Source organism: Aedes albopictus, chromosome 2 (assembly GCF_035046485.1).
Source record: "Aedes albopictus strain Foshan chromosome 2, AalbF5, whole genome shotgun sequence".
Lineage (NCBI taxonomy): Eukaryota > Metazoa > Arthropoda > Insecta > Diptera > Culicidae > Aedes > Aedes albopictus.
Window position 1 is genome coordinate 517,930,113 of NC_085137.1, and position 19,998 is coordinate 517,950,110.

At 37.0% G+C, this 19,998-nt stretch overlaps 1 protein-coding gene across 18 annotated transcripts in view; it reads left to right on the forward strand.

The window, feature by feature from the left end:
• Nucleotides 1–19,998, forward strand: part of LOC109409684 (uncharacterized) — a 179,608-nt gene that overhangs the window by 51,769 nt on the left and 107,841 nt on the right. Inside the window, exon 1 of one of the 18 annotated variants that reach the window (XM_062854606.1) lies at nt 8,621–8,879. The exons of 16 other annotated variants lie outside the window; for them this stretch is intronic. In XM_062854606.1, the coding sequence (XP_062710590.1) occupies nt 8,842–8,879 (38 nt within the window). In that variant the 5' untranslated portion in view covers nt 8,621–8,841. Of the gene's footprint in view, nt 1–8,620; nt 8,940–19,998 lie in introns of those variants that run through there. One more of the 18 variants, XM_062854610.1, reaches the window with a different exon arrangement.

Here is a 19,998-nt window from a genome sequence, read left to right on the forward strand (position 1 = left end):
TCCCTAAAGAAGGTCCCAAACCTGAACCGAAACGTCGGAGCTAGAACATTGTAGTTCGCTTAATTCTTTGATAACACTGCCGATCCATTACAATTAAAGATCCCAGGTGACACCCAGTCGAAAATACCGCCCAGATTCACACTTTCGGTAGTTGGTTAAACTCGCAGCACTGGCATCGTTTTTACTCCTGTTTGACGTTCCCTCACTACCGCCACCTAGTGATGGCTCGGCAAATCACAGTACGTTTAGCATTGGGCGGTTACGCTTTGGTGACGATGTTTAAAAAAAAATTTCTAGGTGTTACGTCTGTTTCTCTATGTGGAGAGTGTGTTGTATGTTGTGTTTTTATGGCCTACGGTCGCAGCGGGGTGGGTGCAGTTGGCAGGCTGCTACATAGTTTCGTGATTGGGGTAAGGCAGTGCTTCCCAAACTGTGCGCAGCAGCGCCCTGGTGCGCCGTGAACATTTTACAGGTGCGCCGCGGGTTCTTGAGTAAAAAAAAAGAAAAAAATATGATTCAATGCAAGAAACGCCATTCTTTGTTTAATGGAACTTGGGAGTGTTACTCAAAAGCATTTTCCCAAAGTTTATACCAACCTTCGAATAAATTATAAAATTTCAGATTTTTACCAAATTTTTAAATTTTCAGAGCTTTTTCTGTTGTATTTTAACATTGCCTTTTTTGTTTTGTTTTTTTTTTTTAATTTCAAAACTTCAGTTTAGTTTTTGAGTCTACGAAAAGATTGTAATTAATAGAAATATTTCAAAAATCTTATTAAAGGTCTTTCCAGAGAAGAGGGAGAGTCAGCACTAGTTTTCCTAAGCTGGAATATCACAAAAAACCGAAAAAAAGAAGAAAAACCCGCAAATTTTTTTTCGGTATTGCCGGTTTATTTTATTCCTTTTTACGGCTTCTTTTGGGATTTTCGTCTTGGCAAAACTAGTGTCGCTCCCCCAGTTTCAGAGTAATGTCCGTCAATCTTCTCAGATCTTTATGTTGTGTCCTACTTTTTGGGACGATATTTTCTACTAATGTGGCTATCACAGAAGATTCAGGTTGTCTGCTTCGTGCAAGTAGGTCACATCTCAAAATTGTCGGTTTTAGATCTTCATGGAAAATTAAGGAAAACTATGTAACTTTTGAGATCCGTTTTAATTTTTTTTGAAAAACGTGAGATTCATACATTTTTTATAAATACATACTGTTCATTACTTCTTAAAGTTAATCAACTTTTTCAATGATCGTTAGAAAATAATCATCCAAAACTTATGAAAAAAAAGCCTTTCAAGTTGAGGAAGGCTTAATTAACAAACCCATGATAATGAATGATTTATAATCAGCCTGAACATCGTATTTTTCTAAAATTACTGATATTTTCCACACTACATGCTTAACTCAAAATCCTAGAAGGTTCTTCCCACAGAAATTTAATATTTCCTGAAATTCTGTTAATCCATTTCAATTCACCCGGAGTTATCGAAATATTGCAACAGTTTTACTCAGCAGCTTGCTTAAGATGAAGAAGTTTTTGTTATATTTGTTTAATTTGTATGATAAAAAATATAAAATTTAAAATCTAACAAATATTTATGAAATCCTTGAGAAAAACTTAAAAATAGTCGAAAAGATAATTTTTATTCGATTTTTAAGAAATACCATGTCTGAAAGTTCTTTATAATTTTGCATTTCATTTTTTTGAAGTAAAGATTGTTTTAAAATAATGAAAATTCTCTGTAAAAAAATGTTGGTGCGCCGCGACATTTTCAAAAAAATCAAAGGGCGCCGCGATGGCAAAAAGTTTGGGAACCTCTGGGGTAAGGAGTCGTCAGGGTGGAGACTGGGGTTTTGAGTCTGCAAGATGGCTGGTGGAGTTGGAGCGTGGGGAGGGACAACATGTCTGGGTATCTGCAAGTGCTTTGTAGACAATTATTTTGAAAAAAAAAAACTATTACAATCGCCCACTCATACACCCACATTGTTGCTGGAATCTCTACTAGGTTCATATCGCTGGTTCACTTAAATTTACTCTTATGTCTGAAAACAAGAGATTTTTTCAGCATTTCTTCGCTAGCTCTACAGGATTTTTGATCAAAAACTACCTTTGAGCGAGTGCTTTCTTGAAAACGTATGCAATATGTGTAGAAAAGTCACGTTGGCTATCCCAAATTGGGTGGCATGTGAGTTCACGTGAATGAGTATGTAAGCCAGACGAATATCACGGATGTGATAATCAACAACGCGTTTTTAGAAGGAACGAAGTTAACCTGATAATTTTTGGAACTCTTTCCTTCTTCATACAACGTGTATCTTTTGGAATAAAACTATAGAGTAACTAGCTGTCCGTGGTAAACTTTGTCTTGCCTACTGCGTTTTTTTTTTTTTTGAGATTTTAAGACCATATAGCCATGCCGGAGATCGAAGTAGTCTGTGTGCGCGTGTAGACGTGTTGAAATTTGCGGGTGTCAGAGTTTTTTTTTACGTCTGTTAAGTTTCATTTCGGCTTGGAAAGAAATCACTGAATAAGAAACTTTCAAATGTTTATGTTACTTCTTACCTAAGCCTTTTTAAAAGAACTAATAAGTGTAGTGCAACCGTTCAGATTAGGCTTATGCCACCCATTTAGTGAAATTTTGGAAAATTTATGTTTAGTAGTCCCCAATGAACAAGATAAGGTCAAGTGTTTTCTTGCTCCGCGTATTTTTGAATACAACGCCGGAGAATAGGTGGAAAGTGTTATTTCATGCTATATTTTACGTAATCAGCAAGATTTTTGAAGAAATGTTTCAGTGCCGTGTTTGATTTTCAAGATATATTTTGTGCTTTGTTACGTGTGGATAATCGTAGACTTCAACTGTGAAAATTCGCCTGCTGAAAATTGATTTCCTTCTTGAGGCAGGGCGGATGAATTTATTTTCCATTTGTCATTTATAAACTGAGCTACAGGACACGAAATACGCGAAATGCATTTGAATTTCTGGATTAAGGATCAAGCATCGGTCTTCAAGTTATTCAAATAACTACATATAAGTTAAAAATTCGTTATTTTCAACATCCTTTCATCTATTGGAAGCTGCTTCAGTTCTGGGCTCTTTCTAAGTTGATGAAGAGGTTTATAAATGCTTGTAAGGGCTTGGCCAGGTGTGTGGAGCTGAGTAAGTCTATGGTATTGTAGATAGAAGCGAAATCACCTATGTCAATGGATATATTCAACTTTGCAACTCCATCCAAGATCCAAGAAAGTATTCATGCTATGCTATGCTATGCTATTTTAAGACCCTATAGCCATGCCCAAGCTTCAAAATATATAAAAATCGATTTTCTAAAAATCGCAGTCTCGCCATGTTTTTGCCTTATAAAACTTCCTTAGGCGAAAACAGAACAAGACTAAGATGACCCAATTCGGACGCTCCGTTCGGAAGTTATGCGCGGTCCCACGTATGCCACTGCATTAATATAAAGATTCCACGCCTTCAAAATACCCAATTGCGCCTCCTTCATTCTTCATATCGAAAAGAAAGTCCGGAGAGTCTGTTTGTGGGTAAAAATGAAAAAGTTTACACCTCAGACCTTGAAATGCACTTTAGTTGATGTTGCTTCAATAAATTGTTTAGTTTTGCTATGAAAATCTTTTTTATTTACGGTCACCAATACAATAATGCCAGCCTTTAATCAAGTCTACAAAATTTAGACACTCATATAGACCGATTTAATTTACTACATTTCTGAGTCAGAGCATTTTTCTTCCTCCTATTCTACATATAAAACAGAAGTGTTTTTCTAATTATGTACAATCCTTGACCCATGCCTTGACCAATCAGCGCAGAAAATGAATGTATAGAATGAACTGCAAAAAGAGAATAAGCGTAACTGATTAATTCTCCACTCATCGTAATCGTTGATCGGTTGTGCCGCTGCTGCCAGACGAGTAACCACGAATGAAGCCTATATTGGACCTACAATATAGGTAAAGAGAAGACACCACAGCAAATGTAGGTACCACTCGCAACCTGTCGAGTGTGACATTAAACGGAAGTAAACGCCGGAATTGCGTTTGCCAATGTGTGCCTACGAGAGTGTTGGTGAGATCCACCTTCAGTCAGCTCAAACGTTACAACAGAGGCAATGGTGCAGAAGAGGGTTTCACCGGTGCCAGCGATGGACATCGACACCTCTAGCACCTCTAGTGTCTATTAAGTGGGTAGGGGATAGTATTCCAAAATGCTCCTGTTAGGGTTTAATTATTAGCGAGTAATTCTAGGCTACATTTGAAGAGCTAAGTATTAGTAATAGAAAAACACCATGCGCCCCCATACCATAAAATCATTGTTTTGCAATTAGGCCGATGCAAATATTATTTTTCTTTTATGTCCGAGACCTCTCATCAGGTACGAGGGGGGGGACATAAATAAATAAGGAACAAACAAAAAAAAACTATGTAAAAATTAAAAAAAAAATAATTGAAAAACAGTTGCTTGTAAAAAAAATCTATTGAAAATGGAGTCATGGGACGCCATGTTTTTTTTTTTTCGCCCCTTCAATATTTTGGGATTTTTGAAGGGGGGGGTGACATAAAACAAATTAAATATTTGCATCGGCCTTATGTTGTGAAAAGATGAACATTATAGTTGGCTGAAGTATGCTGGAATAGTCTACTTTTCACCACTAATGCAAGTGTGTCGAAAAGTACTACTTTTCGGCACTTTTAAGTGTGCTGAAAAGTAGCACTTTTCAGCACTTTTGCTCGTACGTACTTTTTACGTACCGTAAAACGGGGTATCATTGATCAACGGGGTAACATTGATCGGCTTGACGGACCTCATGAAATGTTCAAACAAGCATTTTACATTGAATCTGTTTCTGCTATCGAATGGTTTATCGTTATCTACTATTATTTGGCTATTAAATGACATGTAATTCTTGACAATTTAATTTCATAAACATTGAAATAAATCGATTTTTTTCATAATTGTGTTTCGTAACGTAGTGAGATACATGGTCAAACATGCATGCATGGCATGAATACTAGATACAATATGAGGTTCGAAATCACTGTATTACTTCAACATGATAACCTAGAGTTGGATTTAATAAACGAAACTTTTATAAAAATGCTCTTTTTCAGTAAAATATACGATTTATTAAAAGTAGGCCATCAAATCGTTAAGCCATTGCCTACCTTTAGGCGTTATTCGCGGTTTGGAGGATTTTAATTTTAAAATAACTCAAAAAGTACATAATTTGTATGAATTTGGACAACATATTCGAAATCAGCGACCTCGAATTTAGTAAGTAAGAGTATTTTCAACACAAACGAACATTGCTCACTGGCATGATCAATGTTACCCAAAATCTACAAAATCAAAAATTAGATTAAAAAGTCTATTTAAACATCTTTAAAAGTTCTACAATACTTTTTCGAGTAGTTTAACACATAATCAGAGGGCCAGTACTTGTTTTGAAAATATAAAACATGTAACATTTGCTTTAACAAGAGAATTATTCAAGAAAGATCGAAAATTCTGATCAATGTTACCCCGGATTACGGAGCCATCGTGCCTTCCGTAAATTCATCCTCTGCATCTACATCTACTGAGCAGTTTGAATCCGAATCAGAACGGTTTCAATTATGATTTGTATTTGTCAACTGCTGAATCTGCTTTTGCTGTTTGGCAACGGGAGCTCGATCATTCGTGACGCCTACTACACCATAGCCTACCTGATCAAACAAAAAACTACGCCGACAAGCATGAACGCGCGCACGTAATTACAAAAAATATCTTTGTATGCAACTCGTTGGAAAACTCGATTTTTTCAGCACTCATACTGAAAAAATCATCACTTTGCAACTTGTTGCATAGATGTCTATTTTAAATCTTTTTATTTTGACGAATTTGAACTTGTTCTTTATCATTAAAAATATTCTTCATAAATAAAATGATAAATTAATCAAACATTTCAAAACTAAATCGTGGAGGGGGTTAAAACATGTTAAAGTCCATGTGGTATATGTACGGCTCCAGTAATGAAATCGGTGAAACCTCGGACTTCTGTAAACTGAATGTTTGGTAGATAATACTATTTGCGAGATTCTTAAATGCGGTACCATTTGAAAAGTTCTATACGTTGAGGAAATACGGCAACCCCATAAAGCAACGAGTATCCAAGTTCCAACAAGTGAAGTTCTTACATATTCATTATCATGCTGCATTGGTTCGTTCCGCACCGTTTTCGCCTATTTGCTTACGACGGAGGCTAACGAATAAGAACTTGCTATGCGAGCAGGTCGATGGTGGGTATATGCGCACTAGGCCTGTCCAGCTTTTCAAAAATGTTCTCTGATTCTCAAGTCCACCCCCATATTTTGATTGGCATCCTATAAGAAGTAACTGGCCAAAATTTAAGCCAAATCCATTGAAATTAAGAGGTGCATCAAATCAATTTTGTGTTTTTCGACTATTTTTGAACTTCAAAAAATCATAACTACACTAAAACTTGTCAAAACTTAATTCTTTTGGCAGAAATTGAAAGCTATACTTGTTTGCTACAACATCTCCGAACAACGTGTGCCAATAAAATTGAAGGAAACATGTGTAATTATCACATTTGTGATCAGAAAAACCTCAAAAAGTTGATATTTTGATAGATTTCGTTCTGGAACACCCTAATATGCGTAATAAGTTGGATTTTTCAAAACGGCATCATATTCTCCAATGTTTTGTGGTTATTTGCTTCCTTGACACCAAAGCTGTAGGAGTTGAGCAAAAATTACTAAAATTCGTGAAAACCAAATGTGGCCTAAAAACTAGCTTTTTGGATGCAATCACGCTGTGGCGCGAAATTGTACTGAACGTAGTAGCTTTGCTTCCTTGTAGTTTGCCTTGGCTACCCCCTATCACGGGTGATAACAAACAAGCGTGATGACAGGTGTTGGCTATCATATCAGTGCTGACGCGATGCCACTTTTTGCGCGCCACAGCGTGATTGCACCCGAAAAGCTAGTTTGGCTTTCACGAATTTTAATAATTTTTGCTCAACTCCTACAGCTTTGGTGTCAAGGAAGCAAATAACCACGAAATATTGGAGAATATGATGCCGTTTTGAAAAATCCAACTTATTACGTATATTAGGGTGTTCCAGAACGAAATCTATCAAAAAATCAACTTTTTAAGGTTTTTCTGATTACAAATGTGATAATTACACATGTTTCCTTCAATTTTATTGGCACACGTTGTTCGGAGAAGTTGTAGCAAACAAGTATAGCTTTCAATTTCTGTCAAAAGAATTAAGTTTTGACAAGTTTTAGTGTAGTTATGATTTTTTGAAGTTCAAAAATAGTCGAAAAACACAAAATTGATTTGATGCACCTCTTAATTTCAATGGATTTGGCTGAAATTTTGACCAGTTACTTCTTATAGGATGCCAATCAAAATATGGGGGTGGACTTGAGAATCAGGGAACATTTTTGAAAAGCTGGACAGGCCTAATGCGCACCGTGGATATTACCGACTGACAAAGGGAAGTGATCTTCGGTGATCGCGAAACATGTGTTGTGTACCGATGCACTGGCTGCTGCTGATGCTACGTTCTGCATAGGTGAATGCAAGGGGTAAAACAGTAATGCGGGTTGGTTGGACTTACTCGAGTAATAAAACATAGCAAATAGCTAAATTATTTATTAAATAAAGCCTAACTTTATCAAACACCGTATGTAACATATGTAAACAAAATAGAGATTTTCACATGAGGTGACATGCTGATTTTCGTTAAGGACTACTTGTGTCAGTCACTATTGGGGATAATTTGTAAAAAATACTCGGATTTTTCTCGTTTCCGAAATGCTCAATGTATGAGTTGCTGTGGGAATAGCGAACTTCTCCTTCAATTTTCTCCGTTTGTGGATTCTGTTAGTTACGGTGTTTGGTAAAGTTAGGCTTAAAATATATTGTTAAATTTCAGTAAAACATTACTATGTTTCAGTAAACATTGCTGTATGTTTCAGCAAATTTCGTCAATTATTTAAAATCACAATCAATTTTCATAAAATTAAGTTTTGATTACAACTTTTCTATGCGTAGATATTTTGAAGTATAACACTTTTTTACCAATATGCATTATCTTCACCAGTTCGGACCCCGGCTGCACCCCCATATGAAACATATTAATTCTACAGTGATGACTGATTCCAGGTGTGCTGCTCTTGACTTCCCCCAAACCGGCCGCCGGCGATTTTAACCTAGTGCCGATGTGTGTATTTGCAGCATGTTGGTGTGCACCGAGCGGAACTTGGTCTAATGTTTTCCATGTGTTTCACGTGTCGCGTATTGCTTCGCTGAACTGTTTCCCCTGTGACGGTGGACTATCTTTGCCGTTGTAGGCTTCTTTCTATGGTAGTATTTTTATGTTTTGTTGGCTATCTGTTTTATTCGCATGTCCATTCATTCACAAACCACCGTTTTATTGTCTTTCTTTTTTTTTCTCCCTCTCTCGCACACATCTCTACTTTCACATAATGCTGAATGGTGATGGTGCGCGGGTGTATTTGGGCGGACATCCATTTTCAGTTGAGTTGCGTTCTTCCGTGGATTTGCGCAAAACATCTAGCCTCAGCCGCTAGCCAGTCGATGATAGAACTTAGCTCGGATAAGCTAGCAATCTAGCCACGAACCACGCGCGCGAGTCATTAATGCGTTTTATGCAAGTGGAACTCAACTCAGGAAGTATAGTGCTGTGAACAAAGCATTGTGAAACCTTGAATTCGGTTGACCGATATAAAGTGTAACTATTAGGTGGATGATAACCGTGAAAAACTCAAGTGAATGAGCAGAGTTTCAGTGGAAAGTGATGTGTTCAAGACAAATTCTGACCTTTGGAATATTTATGTAAGCCTGGTTGGATATTTTCAGTAGTGTTCTCCAGTTTGACCTCTTTCGTAGTTCAAGGTAGTTGTATAATATGATCAGCTTTTACTAATCGTTGCTGTATGTATGGCTTGCAGAGTGTAGAACTAACAAAAAAGAAGAATGTATATATTTGACACACTTTCTAATAACAGTAAAAAATGGTTGACAAATTCGCAAAGCAGTCAAAACGGAAATTACCTTTTTAATGCTTACCCTAACGACATTTCCTGGTGAAAGCAATAAATTGAATATTCTTCCTCTGCAATCGACCATCGAGTGCATTGCCATTACTTTTTCCGGTAAGAAGATAGTACATAATCTATTTGTAGACTCCATCCATGCCGATCCAGTATTTACCGCAAAAGGATTGCGATACTAATTTGGAAGCCATTTCTATTCGAGCGAAAAGGGGTAACGCTGAAACTGGTCAACCCTTGTCGGTTCAACACTACAGCAGGTAATCGTTTATTCAAATGAACGATGGGTTGACGACTTCGGTCACAGAATACTAATCACTGTGTACTGTGCCGTAGTGTACTATTCAATTTGCACCGTAAAAGTTAACTTGCTTACGTCATATCTACGGAGAAAAATGGCTTTTTTAATTATTCGCAAAATTGAAATATTATGCTTGCTGGAAACTTGTGTACTTGATGTCAGAAAGAACAAGGGAGAACCTGTGGCCATCCCAGGAAAACGAACATCAATGAGAATGAAGTGAACATTAACCCTTCTAAGCAACGCCATTTCCAATGATTTTGTGTACAAATTCTATTTCTTCAAAATTAAACAGTCGGTACAGAGGTCTGTTTTCAAAATATCACGTCAATAATGTTATTCATAAGTGTATAACTGGGGTCTCCAGTTAGCCTAGTGGATAAGGCTATGGATCGCCAATCCGAAGACGGCGGGTTCGATTCCCGTTCCAGTCGGGAAAATTTTCTCGACTCCCTGGGCATAGTGTATCATTGTACTTGCCTCACAATATACAAATTCATGCAATGGCAGGCAAAGAATGCCCTTCAATTAGTAACTGTGGCAGTGCTCAAAGAACACTAAGTTGAAGCGAGGCAGGCCAAGTCCCAGTGGGGACGTAGAGCCATAAAGCAGAAGAAGAAGAAGTGTATAATTCAAATGTCTTGATTTTTCGCGTTGCGTTGCGTTGCGTGGTAATGGAGTAATGCGTAGATTGCATTCTGAAAGTTGTCATGTTAAAACTTTATTACTCCTATTCTAATTGCTTATGGAATGCTATTTGGCAAGGAATAGCTATTCAATTAGAGGTTGAAGTAAAAAAGACATGAAAACTTCCATTGCCGGCCATGGCACGCCCATCTTCTCCGTTACGAGGACAGAAAAGGATGTAGTGATATGACACCTACTTTATGAAAGGTCAGCGACTCACCGACGCCCCCATAGCTGTCAAGGAATTGGATATTTGGGATGGGTTGATTTCGGATTCACTATAAGCGAGAGATGGTACAAGATTCAGATTGCGTGAATGTATTTGAGTAGTACATGTAGATGTGTTGATGTGAGTGTAAGTTTTTTTGTATGTTTAAACACCAACGTTGGGAGTGACGTAGCTAAAAGGTTTTGTCACTCCTTGGGCCATCAGGGATTCAGGGATGGGGCACAGGCATTTACACTGTGTCCTGGCTAACAAGCCTAGGCTTAATCGCCATTGCTCACTCTCTAAAACGATAGATACGTTATGCAGATGGAAAGGGATAGCAGGGAAGGGATGATATCTGTTTATCGAGATGCCAGCGATTCAACGAAGCCCTAGTAAAAAGAAAGGAGATGGGATTTCGGTAAGGGATTGGTGAAGTTTTTGAATGTAAATAATGCTAGTTTTACTGTGGTTTTATGAAAAGATGGATAAATGTTAGAATAATGAAATTTCTATCATTCAAATGCTTTAGAGCTTTGAAGCCGTCAAAGATACAGCGTTCAGAATAATTATTATATACATAGTATAATTCAGATGTCGTGATTTTTGTCCATAAACTATACATTCTTATTTTTGACCATCCTAGAATTTCCCCTCCCCCTTCATAGACTTTTGCCCATACAAGATTTTCGAAATCTGTGTGAACCGTAGACTTTGGCCAGGCTCCCGTCCCCCCTAATAGCCGACGTAGTTTATGGACAGACCCTTGTAATATTTGTGCATTACTGAGGTGTAGTGTAGTATTGTCAAGAGTATGGTGTAGTGTTGCTTATGTCGCGAAAATGGTGAAAATTTACGTAGGTCATTCAAGATACTGTTACCTTGACGAATGGGTACCAAGCGTATCGACAGTTGTCTTCAAAAACGTATGGCTTGCTGTGATATGTTTTTATGGTGAAAGGATTTATTAGTGACGGTGCTGAATCATGAAGCAGTAGGAATTCAACAATTTGCAGATCATTAAAAGCAGCTGACACCAATCAAGTAAACGTGAGATCGTATTATGTTAAACATTTTAAAATCTACTCAATGCAAATGCTGCACTGAACATTGTTGCAACAAGTCACTCCCAACGAATACCAAATATAACCCAAACTATGTGTGCCCAACGATTGGTGCGAGATGTCCCCGTTCTATGGTTAAAAAAATCAACAACGCTGCACAGTAGGTCTGGCCGCTTTAATGCTTGAAATACATATTCGATGTGCGCCAAACATTAAAACTGACAAGAAAAATGATAGAATTAGTCGGTTCTATCACTTTCCAGGATTCTTTCAATGAATGGCTGTGTATGTGTAGACTAGACTAGACTAGACAAGAGTCTTTTAATATTTGTGCAATATCGCTGATATGCTGTAAATATTATACACCCAGTAGCAAAAATATTTTTCCCCTAAAATCTGTCATGTTCAATCTTCTATAACTTTGGCAAACAAACTATTACCGTATTTAAACTGGTGTGTAGTTGATCAGTGGGGTGAACCTGATCACTCAATTACCCACTGATAAATATCGACTTTCAAGGAAGTCACCATTCCATTTTAATGTTGCGTCATTAGATTGCGAATGGTTAAAAAATAATTGTTGCTTTCTTGAAAGTCGATATCCGCGGGTAATTGAGTGATCAGGTTCACCCCACTGATCAACTATACCCCAGTTTACGGTACTCTATTTGATCAGTTTTGTGATTCCTTCAGATATATTTGAAAATTTCCTTCTGGATTTCCACAAGGATTCCTACAGAAATTTTCCTTAGAACTTACCCAGTAAATTCTGCTGGAAATCCACTTGAGATTCCTCCACAAGGTTAATTCAGAATACCGCTATGATTCATTCAGAAATTTGTGGTGGAATTCTCCAGACAATTCCGGCTAGTAATCCTCAAGGATTAGTCGGAGGACTTGTAAGAGCAATTACTGAAGAAGTCCTAGCAGACATTGTTTGAGAAATTCCTGCAAGAATTCCTGAATAGGAATATCTGAATGAATTCTAACAAGATTTTCTGCTGGTATTCCAAAGGAAATTCCTAAAGGAATCCTTGTAGAAATCTCTGGAGAAATCAAAAGAGGTACTCTTATAGGAATCCGTGGTGCATTTTTTCTAGATTACTTTTGTCATTTCTTCGCGGATTTCTCCAAGAGTTCCTTCGGGAATTCCTCTAGGAAATCTTCTAGGAATGTCCACTGGGATTTCAGCAGGAGCTAATTCTGAGACTTCTTAAATGATTTTTCAAAAGTTTCATCCACAAATTCTTCCAAGAATGCCTGCTGGGCTTTTTTCAGGAATTCCTCATGTGATTCCTCCAGATATTGTCTTGTTAGAATTTATCCAAGAAACTCTCCGGGATTACTGTGGAGTACTTCAAAACTGCCCCTACAGATTTTTTTCCGGGATTCGTTCGGGATTCCTCTAGGGATTCTTCCAGGAATTTCTCTTCGTATTCGTACCGGAAATGCTTCTCAGATTCCTTTGAGAATTACTGTTGATATTACTCCTGGGATTTCTCTAGGAATTTGTGGTGCGAATACTTCAAGCACAGAGAAAAATTGCTACTCAGTGGCTGAGTTGGTCTTACTTAGAAATCGAAAAATCCTTTGTATTCTTATCCAGTTTCAGCTAAAAGTGGGACAACCTATTGCCAATGGGTTGTCCCACTTTAACGAAAACTGAGTAAGAATACAAAGGATTTTTCGATTTCTGAGTAAGACCAACTCAGTCACTGAGTAGAAAATTTTCTCGGTGAGAAGTCTTGTTGTGATTTCTTAGCAATTCTTGTTGGAAATATTTCAAGAATTCCTGAAAGATTCCTAAAAGCAATAACTGCATAAAAACCATCTGATAATTCTTGAGATACTCTAACTAGCATGCTTGGATAAGTTCTGGTTCCTGAATGAATCCCACCAAGCATTTATGGAGGTATTCCTAAAGGAATTCTTAAAGGAATCCTTTCAGAAATCCCTTGAGGAATAATCTGAGCGTTTTTTGGGTCCTTGGGGAAATCCATTTAGGAATCTTAGAAAAAAAAACTTCAGACATTTCTGAAGGAATTCCAAGAGGATTTATCGAAAGAGTTTAGGATTCCTTCAAGATTTTCTCCTAGAATTTCTCAAGAGAGTTCTCTTGAAGTTCTTCCAGAAATTCCTGCTATGATTCTTTTAGAGATTTCTTCAAGGAGAAATCCAGTAATTACTGCTGGAACTCCTTTAGAATTTCCCACTATTTCGTCTAAAGGCGAAACTGGAAGCATTTCCTCATTTTTGGGGTTTTGTTTTTTTTTTATTAAATAACAAAGCAAGATTTGTTTTATAGTAGGGTCTAGATAATTTTGAACTACAGTGGATTGGTCAGATGTACGTAATACTTGTGCGTTATTTTTATTTGTTGACATTTTACATATGAGTAATTCTCGCTGAAACCTGGCCGTCAATTACATAAAGTCTGGTATTTTAATTTTTTCTTGCTTATTCGCTAGAATACATTGGCGTAGCTAGGGGGGGTTCCAGGAGTGCCTGGCACCCCCTAGAACACATTTGGCACCCCCTAGATTTTTTTCTTGACAGACACCTAAAATTTTAAACTTAACACAATAATTCTAATATTTGAAGGGGTTAGAAGCAAAGGGATGTAAGTGACAGAAACCCACATTCGAGTAAATGAGGCTCAAAGTTTTCCTCCAATTTTTCATCCCATACAAAATGTATGAAGTTTCAAATTCAACCCAATTTTATCCGATTTATTATAATTTTTGTAAACAAGATAAAAATAACCTTAAAAAAGTTTCGAAAAGCTTGAAGTCTGAAGATGTTTTTGGCATGCTCAACTCAAATTACGTACGTTTTGGCATAAGGATATTGGTAAGAACAATCAACAGACTTCTCTATGGATTTCTCCAGAAATACCTCTATCTATTCATATAGTGATTTCTCTAGGCTTCCTTATGAACTCCTACCGATTTTTCTTTCAATAAACTTTCCTTAGTATTCTCCAGAAAGTCCTCATGGGGTTGTGCATACTAGAAATTTCTGCAGAGTCCAGCAATTTCTCCTAGGATTTCTTTGGAAACCCTTACATTGATACTCCTCGGAATTCTTCTAGGGATTCCTCTAAAAAATTCTATTAGGATTCCTTCGTGGGATCCTTTCAGAAGTTTCTCCGGTGATTCTTTCAGGAATTCCTTAAGAGATTTTATTCAGAGATTCTTCCAGAAATTTCTCATGGAATTCCTCCAGGAGCTTATATTGGCCTTCCACCGGGAATTGTGACTAGGATTCCTCAAGCAATTCCTGCAGCGACTCTTGCAGCAATTTCTCTTAGAACTCCTCCAATAATTCTCACTGTGGTACCTTCTACTTCTACTAGGGAAGTTCCAGAGATTCTTCCGGAAAATTTCGCTGGATTTTTTTCTAAAAATCCCTTCAGTGATTCTTCCAGAAATTCCACAGAGGATTTCTCCAAGAACTTCTATTGACCTTTCTCTATGTATTCCAGCTGGAATTCTTCAAGCAATCTCCATTAGGACTCCTTCAGAAATACTTCTAGGGAATTCTCCTGGCATACTTACTTGCTGCAATACTTTCGGAAATCCTGCTGAGATTCCTCCTGCGATTCCATCAGGGATTCCTTCAGTATACTTCTACCGATTCTTTCAAGGAGAACTGTAGGCATTCCTCCAGGCATTTGTTAGAGGAGTAACTGTTAGGATATCCCCGGCATTCCTGATTCTAGGATTTCTCTAGAAATTTCTTCTATGATACCTCCCGGAATTCTAAGACTACTAGATAACTGTGGAACTTTAGAAATTATGCAACGGATTCTTCTAGAGCTTTCTCCTAGCTTTTTGGCTGTGATCTTTCCAGGCAAACTTCCTGGAAATCTTGCAGAAATCTCTTTGATTGTTCTACCACGGATTTCTCCAAGGACTCATCCAGGAATTCCTTCAGAGATTTTATCCAAAGATTCCTCCAGAAATTCCTGCAGAAACTCGTTTTGGCCTTCCTCCAAGGATACCTCAAACAACTTTTCCTGTGGTTCTTCTAGCAATTCCTCCAGGAATTCTTACTAGAATACGCCCAGAAATTCTTCTAGTGATTCCTATACGTATTTATCCTAGCATTGTGGCTTGAATTCTTCCGGGAAATCTTCCTAAGATTCCTTCAGAAATTCCTCCTGCGATTCGTTATAAATTCTTCCAAAATACCTTTACCGGTTCTTGCAGGGACTTCTCTAGGTATTCCAAGGATTTTTTCTTTGGATTCTCCCGGGCATTTCCTGTATAGTTTCCTCCAGCAATTCCTCCTAGTATTTATGCAGAGATTTCTACAATGATACATCCCAGAGTCCTTCTAATAATACTTTCTGAGATTTTTCCTGTGATTTCTTCAGAATTTTTATCCAAGATATTTTATCCAAGGATTCTCTCATAAGCTTCTTATGCTCTTCCTCCAGGAATTTCAGCTGGATTTCTCAAGCTATTCCTGCTATGGTTCTTTCAGCAATTCTTCCTAGGTCTCCTCCAGAAATTCTTACTGAAATACCTCCCGGAATTCTTCTAGGGATTCTTCTAAGAGTTTCTACAGGGATTCCTCTGAATACTTGCTGGGCTTATCCAAGGCAATCTTCATAGGAGCCTTGCCTTCAGTGTTTCCACCTGGAAATCCTAATGCATTTGTTTCCTTGGATTTCTCCAAATTTTCATTATTCGATTCCTCCAGGAACCCCTCTTGACTGTCATCCAGGAATCTCCTCCAGAAATTCTTATTGTGATACCTGCAGGAATTCCTCTAGGGATTTCTTCTGGCATTCTTGCTGGGATTCTTCTAGGCAATTTTCCTTGGATACTTTCAGAAATGCCTTTGATTCTTCCAAGGATTTTTCGTAAGACTCATTCAGGAGATCCTCTAGAGTTTTTATTCATGGATTACTCTAGAAATTAATCATGATATTACTCCTGGAACTCCTCTTGGCCTACTTCTAGGAATTCCAGTTATATTAATATAAATCTCTAGAGGATTCCCTAAACAAATATCGGGAAAAGCTGGAATTTCCAGAGAAATCATGGAAGGTATTACTAGAAAAATCTCTAGTCAAATTCTATAAGGATGTACGGGAACACCTTGTTATTAATTAGAAGGAACATAATATTGTTAATTGTCTAATTGAGAGATGGGTGGGATTCGAACCCACGACTCCGTGTTCGCTAGACCGCAGTATGGCCATTTCTTTGCAAGTTTCTTCAGCATTTTTTTTTATCTGTATTAACGAGATTTTTAGCCCAAGGCTAGTTCATCTCGGGACCCACGCTTTACTTCCCTTCCGAAGGAAGAACTCACATTTTGTGAGTTTGTCGGGAGTGGGATTCGATCCCAGGTCCTCGGCGTGATAGTAAAGTGTTCTAACCATCACACCAGGTTCACTCCACTATGTTTTTTTTTATTTCTGCGGGAGTTTCATTGGAATTTAATTTCTTTGGATTTTTTTATTATTTCAATTACCTTTCTACGAAAATGATTTTAGAATTTTTTGCAGTTTTTTTTTTCATATTTCTCAGGCAATTTTATCGTGATTACTTTTGTAATTATTAATGATTTAATTCAATTTATATCTATCGCTTCTAAAATATGCTGAATTGGAAGTTCAGAAATTCTAAACTGGGCTTGCTTGAAGAAAATCCTATGAAATTCACGAAAAACTTCCCGACAAATTCCCTAAGAAATTACTAGAAAAATTTCCATCAAAATTACCTTAGAACTTTCAAAGTAGTTGCAAAGGAATTTATATACGAATTACCAGTGGAATTACTGAAGAACATATTGAGGCTTTTTTCAAAAATAGGCTAAATCCAATCTCAAAATAAATCGCCGAAATGTATTCTATAAAAATTTTCACAAACATTCACAAAAAAATGTTCGAAGAAATTCTCAAAGAATTTTCCGAAACCATCAAAGGAATTCCTGAATATAATTTTAAAGAATTCCAAAAGTAATTGTCGTAGTATCATCGTGACAGATTTTTTAAAGATCCACTTAAGTTTTTTTTTTTCAAATAAATTCTCGAAGGAAATCTTTAAGAAATTTGCCGAATCAATTTCCAAAGGAATTACCGAAGAAGTTCTCAAAGTAATAATCGAAGATTCCAAAATTTCCAAGGAAACTGCCCTATAAAATTCCCAAATAAATTTTCAATGCAAGTTATATCGGAATTGCCGAAGGTATTCCAAAACTATCTGCTGCAGGAATACCTTAAATAATTACTGTAGAAATCTAGAAGAATTTTTTTAAAGATTTTTTAATAAAATTATAGAAGCGATTTATAAAAGAATTTCCGAAGAATTTTTCGAAGGAATTGGCGAAGGAATACCGAATAGCATAGATTATGAATGTCCAAAAAAGACAAAAATCCCTAAACAAGTAGAATTACCGAAGACATTTCCAAAAAAAAATGTGAGGAAGTTCCCAGAGTCATTGTCGAATGAATTACCAAAGGCTCTACTAAAAAATTTTTGAAAGAAAATATCAATAGAATTGCTGACATTACCAAAACAATGCTTGAAAGACTACTAAAAAATTGGAGAAGGAACTCCCCAGAAAACATTTCAGAGGATTTGCCAATGAAATTAAAGCCAAAATAAACTCGTAAAGGAATTGACGAAGAAATTTTCATAGTTTTTGCCTATAAAATTTTCAAAAGATGCGTGATAGGTGTTTAGTATCAATTTCTAAACATGTTATCAAATAAATTCTTAAAGAAATTTCCGAAGGGGGTCCAAAGATATTACCGAAGAAATTTGCCAAATCCAAAGGAATTACTGAGAGATTTGCAAAAGAAGTCTTAAGGGTGAACGGGACGGCCGAGGAAATATCCGCCATTGCTCTGTTGCTACTAAGATGGTAATCTCAGGTTCTACTTCATATTATGGAACAAAAACTTATCATTGTGTATGCTCATTTGTAGTGCATATGCTGATTGTTTTTCAGCCTAATCTGCGCGATAAAAATCGAGATTACAATTTTCAAAATCGCGAGGCAAATTGTTAGAAGGAAAGGGAAGATAGGAAAATTAACACGGCGTCCCGTATCACCTTAATTGAAATAAATTGCAAAACAATTTTCAAAATACAAATTCCATGTGTTATACGCAATCAAGATATCAAGTTTCCAAACCTCACATCAGTACAATGGTTTGGATTTTTCAGAAAAAGCTGTTCTTTAAAATATAGCGCGTTTAAATTTCCGTTCTATTTTTTTCCGCGACGCTGTATATCATTATACTAAGAAATTGAGGGTGGATCGATATTTTCCTAAAACTGGCACCCCCTAGGCACCCCCTAGGAAAAAATCTTAGATACGCCAATGCTAGAATATGATAAAAAAGAATGAAAACCATTTTGGTTGGGTTAAATTAATGACCCCTCGCTTGGTAAAGGGCTGACAAGGTGACAAAAATGAAGATTTTTCATCAAATTGCACCTAATTTATCGCATAGTATCTCAAAATTTAATGTTGTAACATATACAAAACTTCACTTTTCTATGAAGGGAAAGTTTAGACCTTTCATTTGAAGTTGAACAATTTACGGCAGCCATATTGGATTCGGCCGCCATTTTGAATTTTATCATTAAATTGCGATTTTCGTTGTGTTCGCAACCACCGATTTCAAATCCGAACTCATCATTAGAAACCTGAGAGTCTAAGCTTTCCAAAATATTCAAAAATTTAGGTGTGCATTGACCGCAACAATGATGTATCGATTAAAACGTTAGGCGATCTCCCATTTTCCCATACATTCTCACGCACGCATCTGATCGTGCGATAACGGGATCGGTGGAATCGCATGCATGCGCGTGGCGTCTGCAGCATAATGTATGGGAGAATAGGAGGTCGCGAACACAGCGAAAATCGCAATTTAATGATAAAATTCAAAATGGCGGCCGAATCCAATATGGCTGCCATAAATTGTTCAACTTCAAATGAAAGGTCTAAACTTTCCCTTCATAGAAAAGTGAAGTTTTGTATATGTTACAACATTAAATTTTGAGATACTATGCGATAAATTAGGTGCAATTTGATGAAAAATTGTCATTTTTGTCACCTTCTCAGCCCCTTGACAAGCAAGGGGTCCATCAATTTAACCCAACCAAAGTGGTTTTTATCCTTTTTTATCATATTCTAGCGAATACGCAAGAAAAAATTGAAATCCCAGACTTTATGTAAATGGCGGCCTGGGGTTTCAGCGAGAATTACGCATATGAGTGTCGCCAATATTTGCACCAATTGTTCAGAACTAACCCAGTCGAAGGAATAGGCTACAATCAGCTTACGTCATATCCATCGTAGAGAGGTATAAGTCGTCTCAGCCTTATGAATACAATGCTGGGATAATATCTGAAGCAGATGACTTGATCTATGAAAGAATCAATTTTAGACAATAATTCATGATTTGCACATTTGTATTCCTCTTGACAAGAAAATTGCCGTAAAAATACGTCACCTACGAACAATTATTTTCTATATTGCTATTGCATGAGAACTATCCACTGCTCACGTCACTGTCAAAACAACAACGGATGATAAGAAACTTTCAATATTACATAGACATACTTTCTTTCGTCATAGCAATATGCTTGACTTCCATTGGCATAAAGTGCCA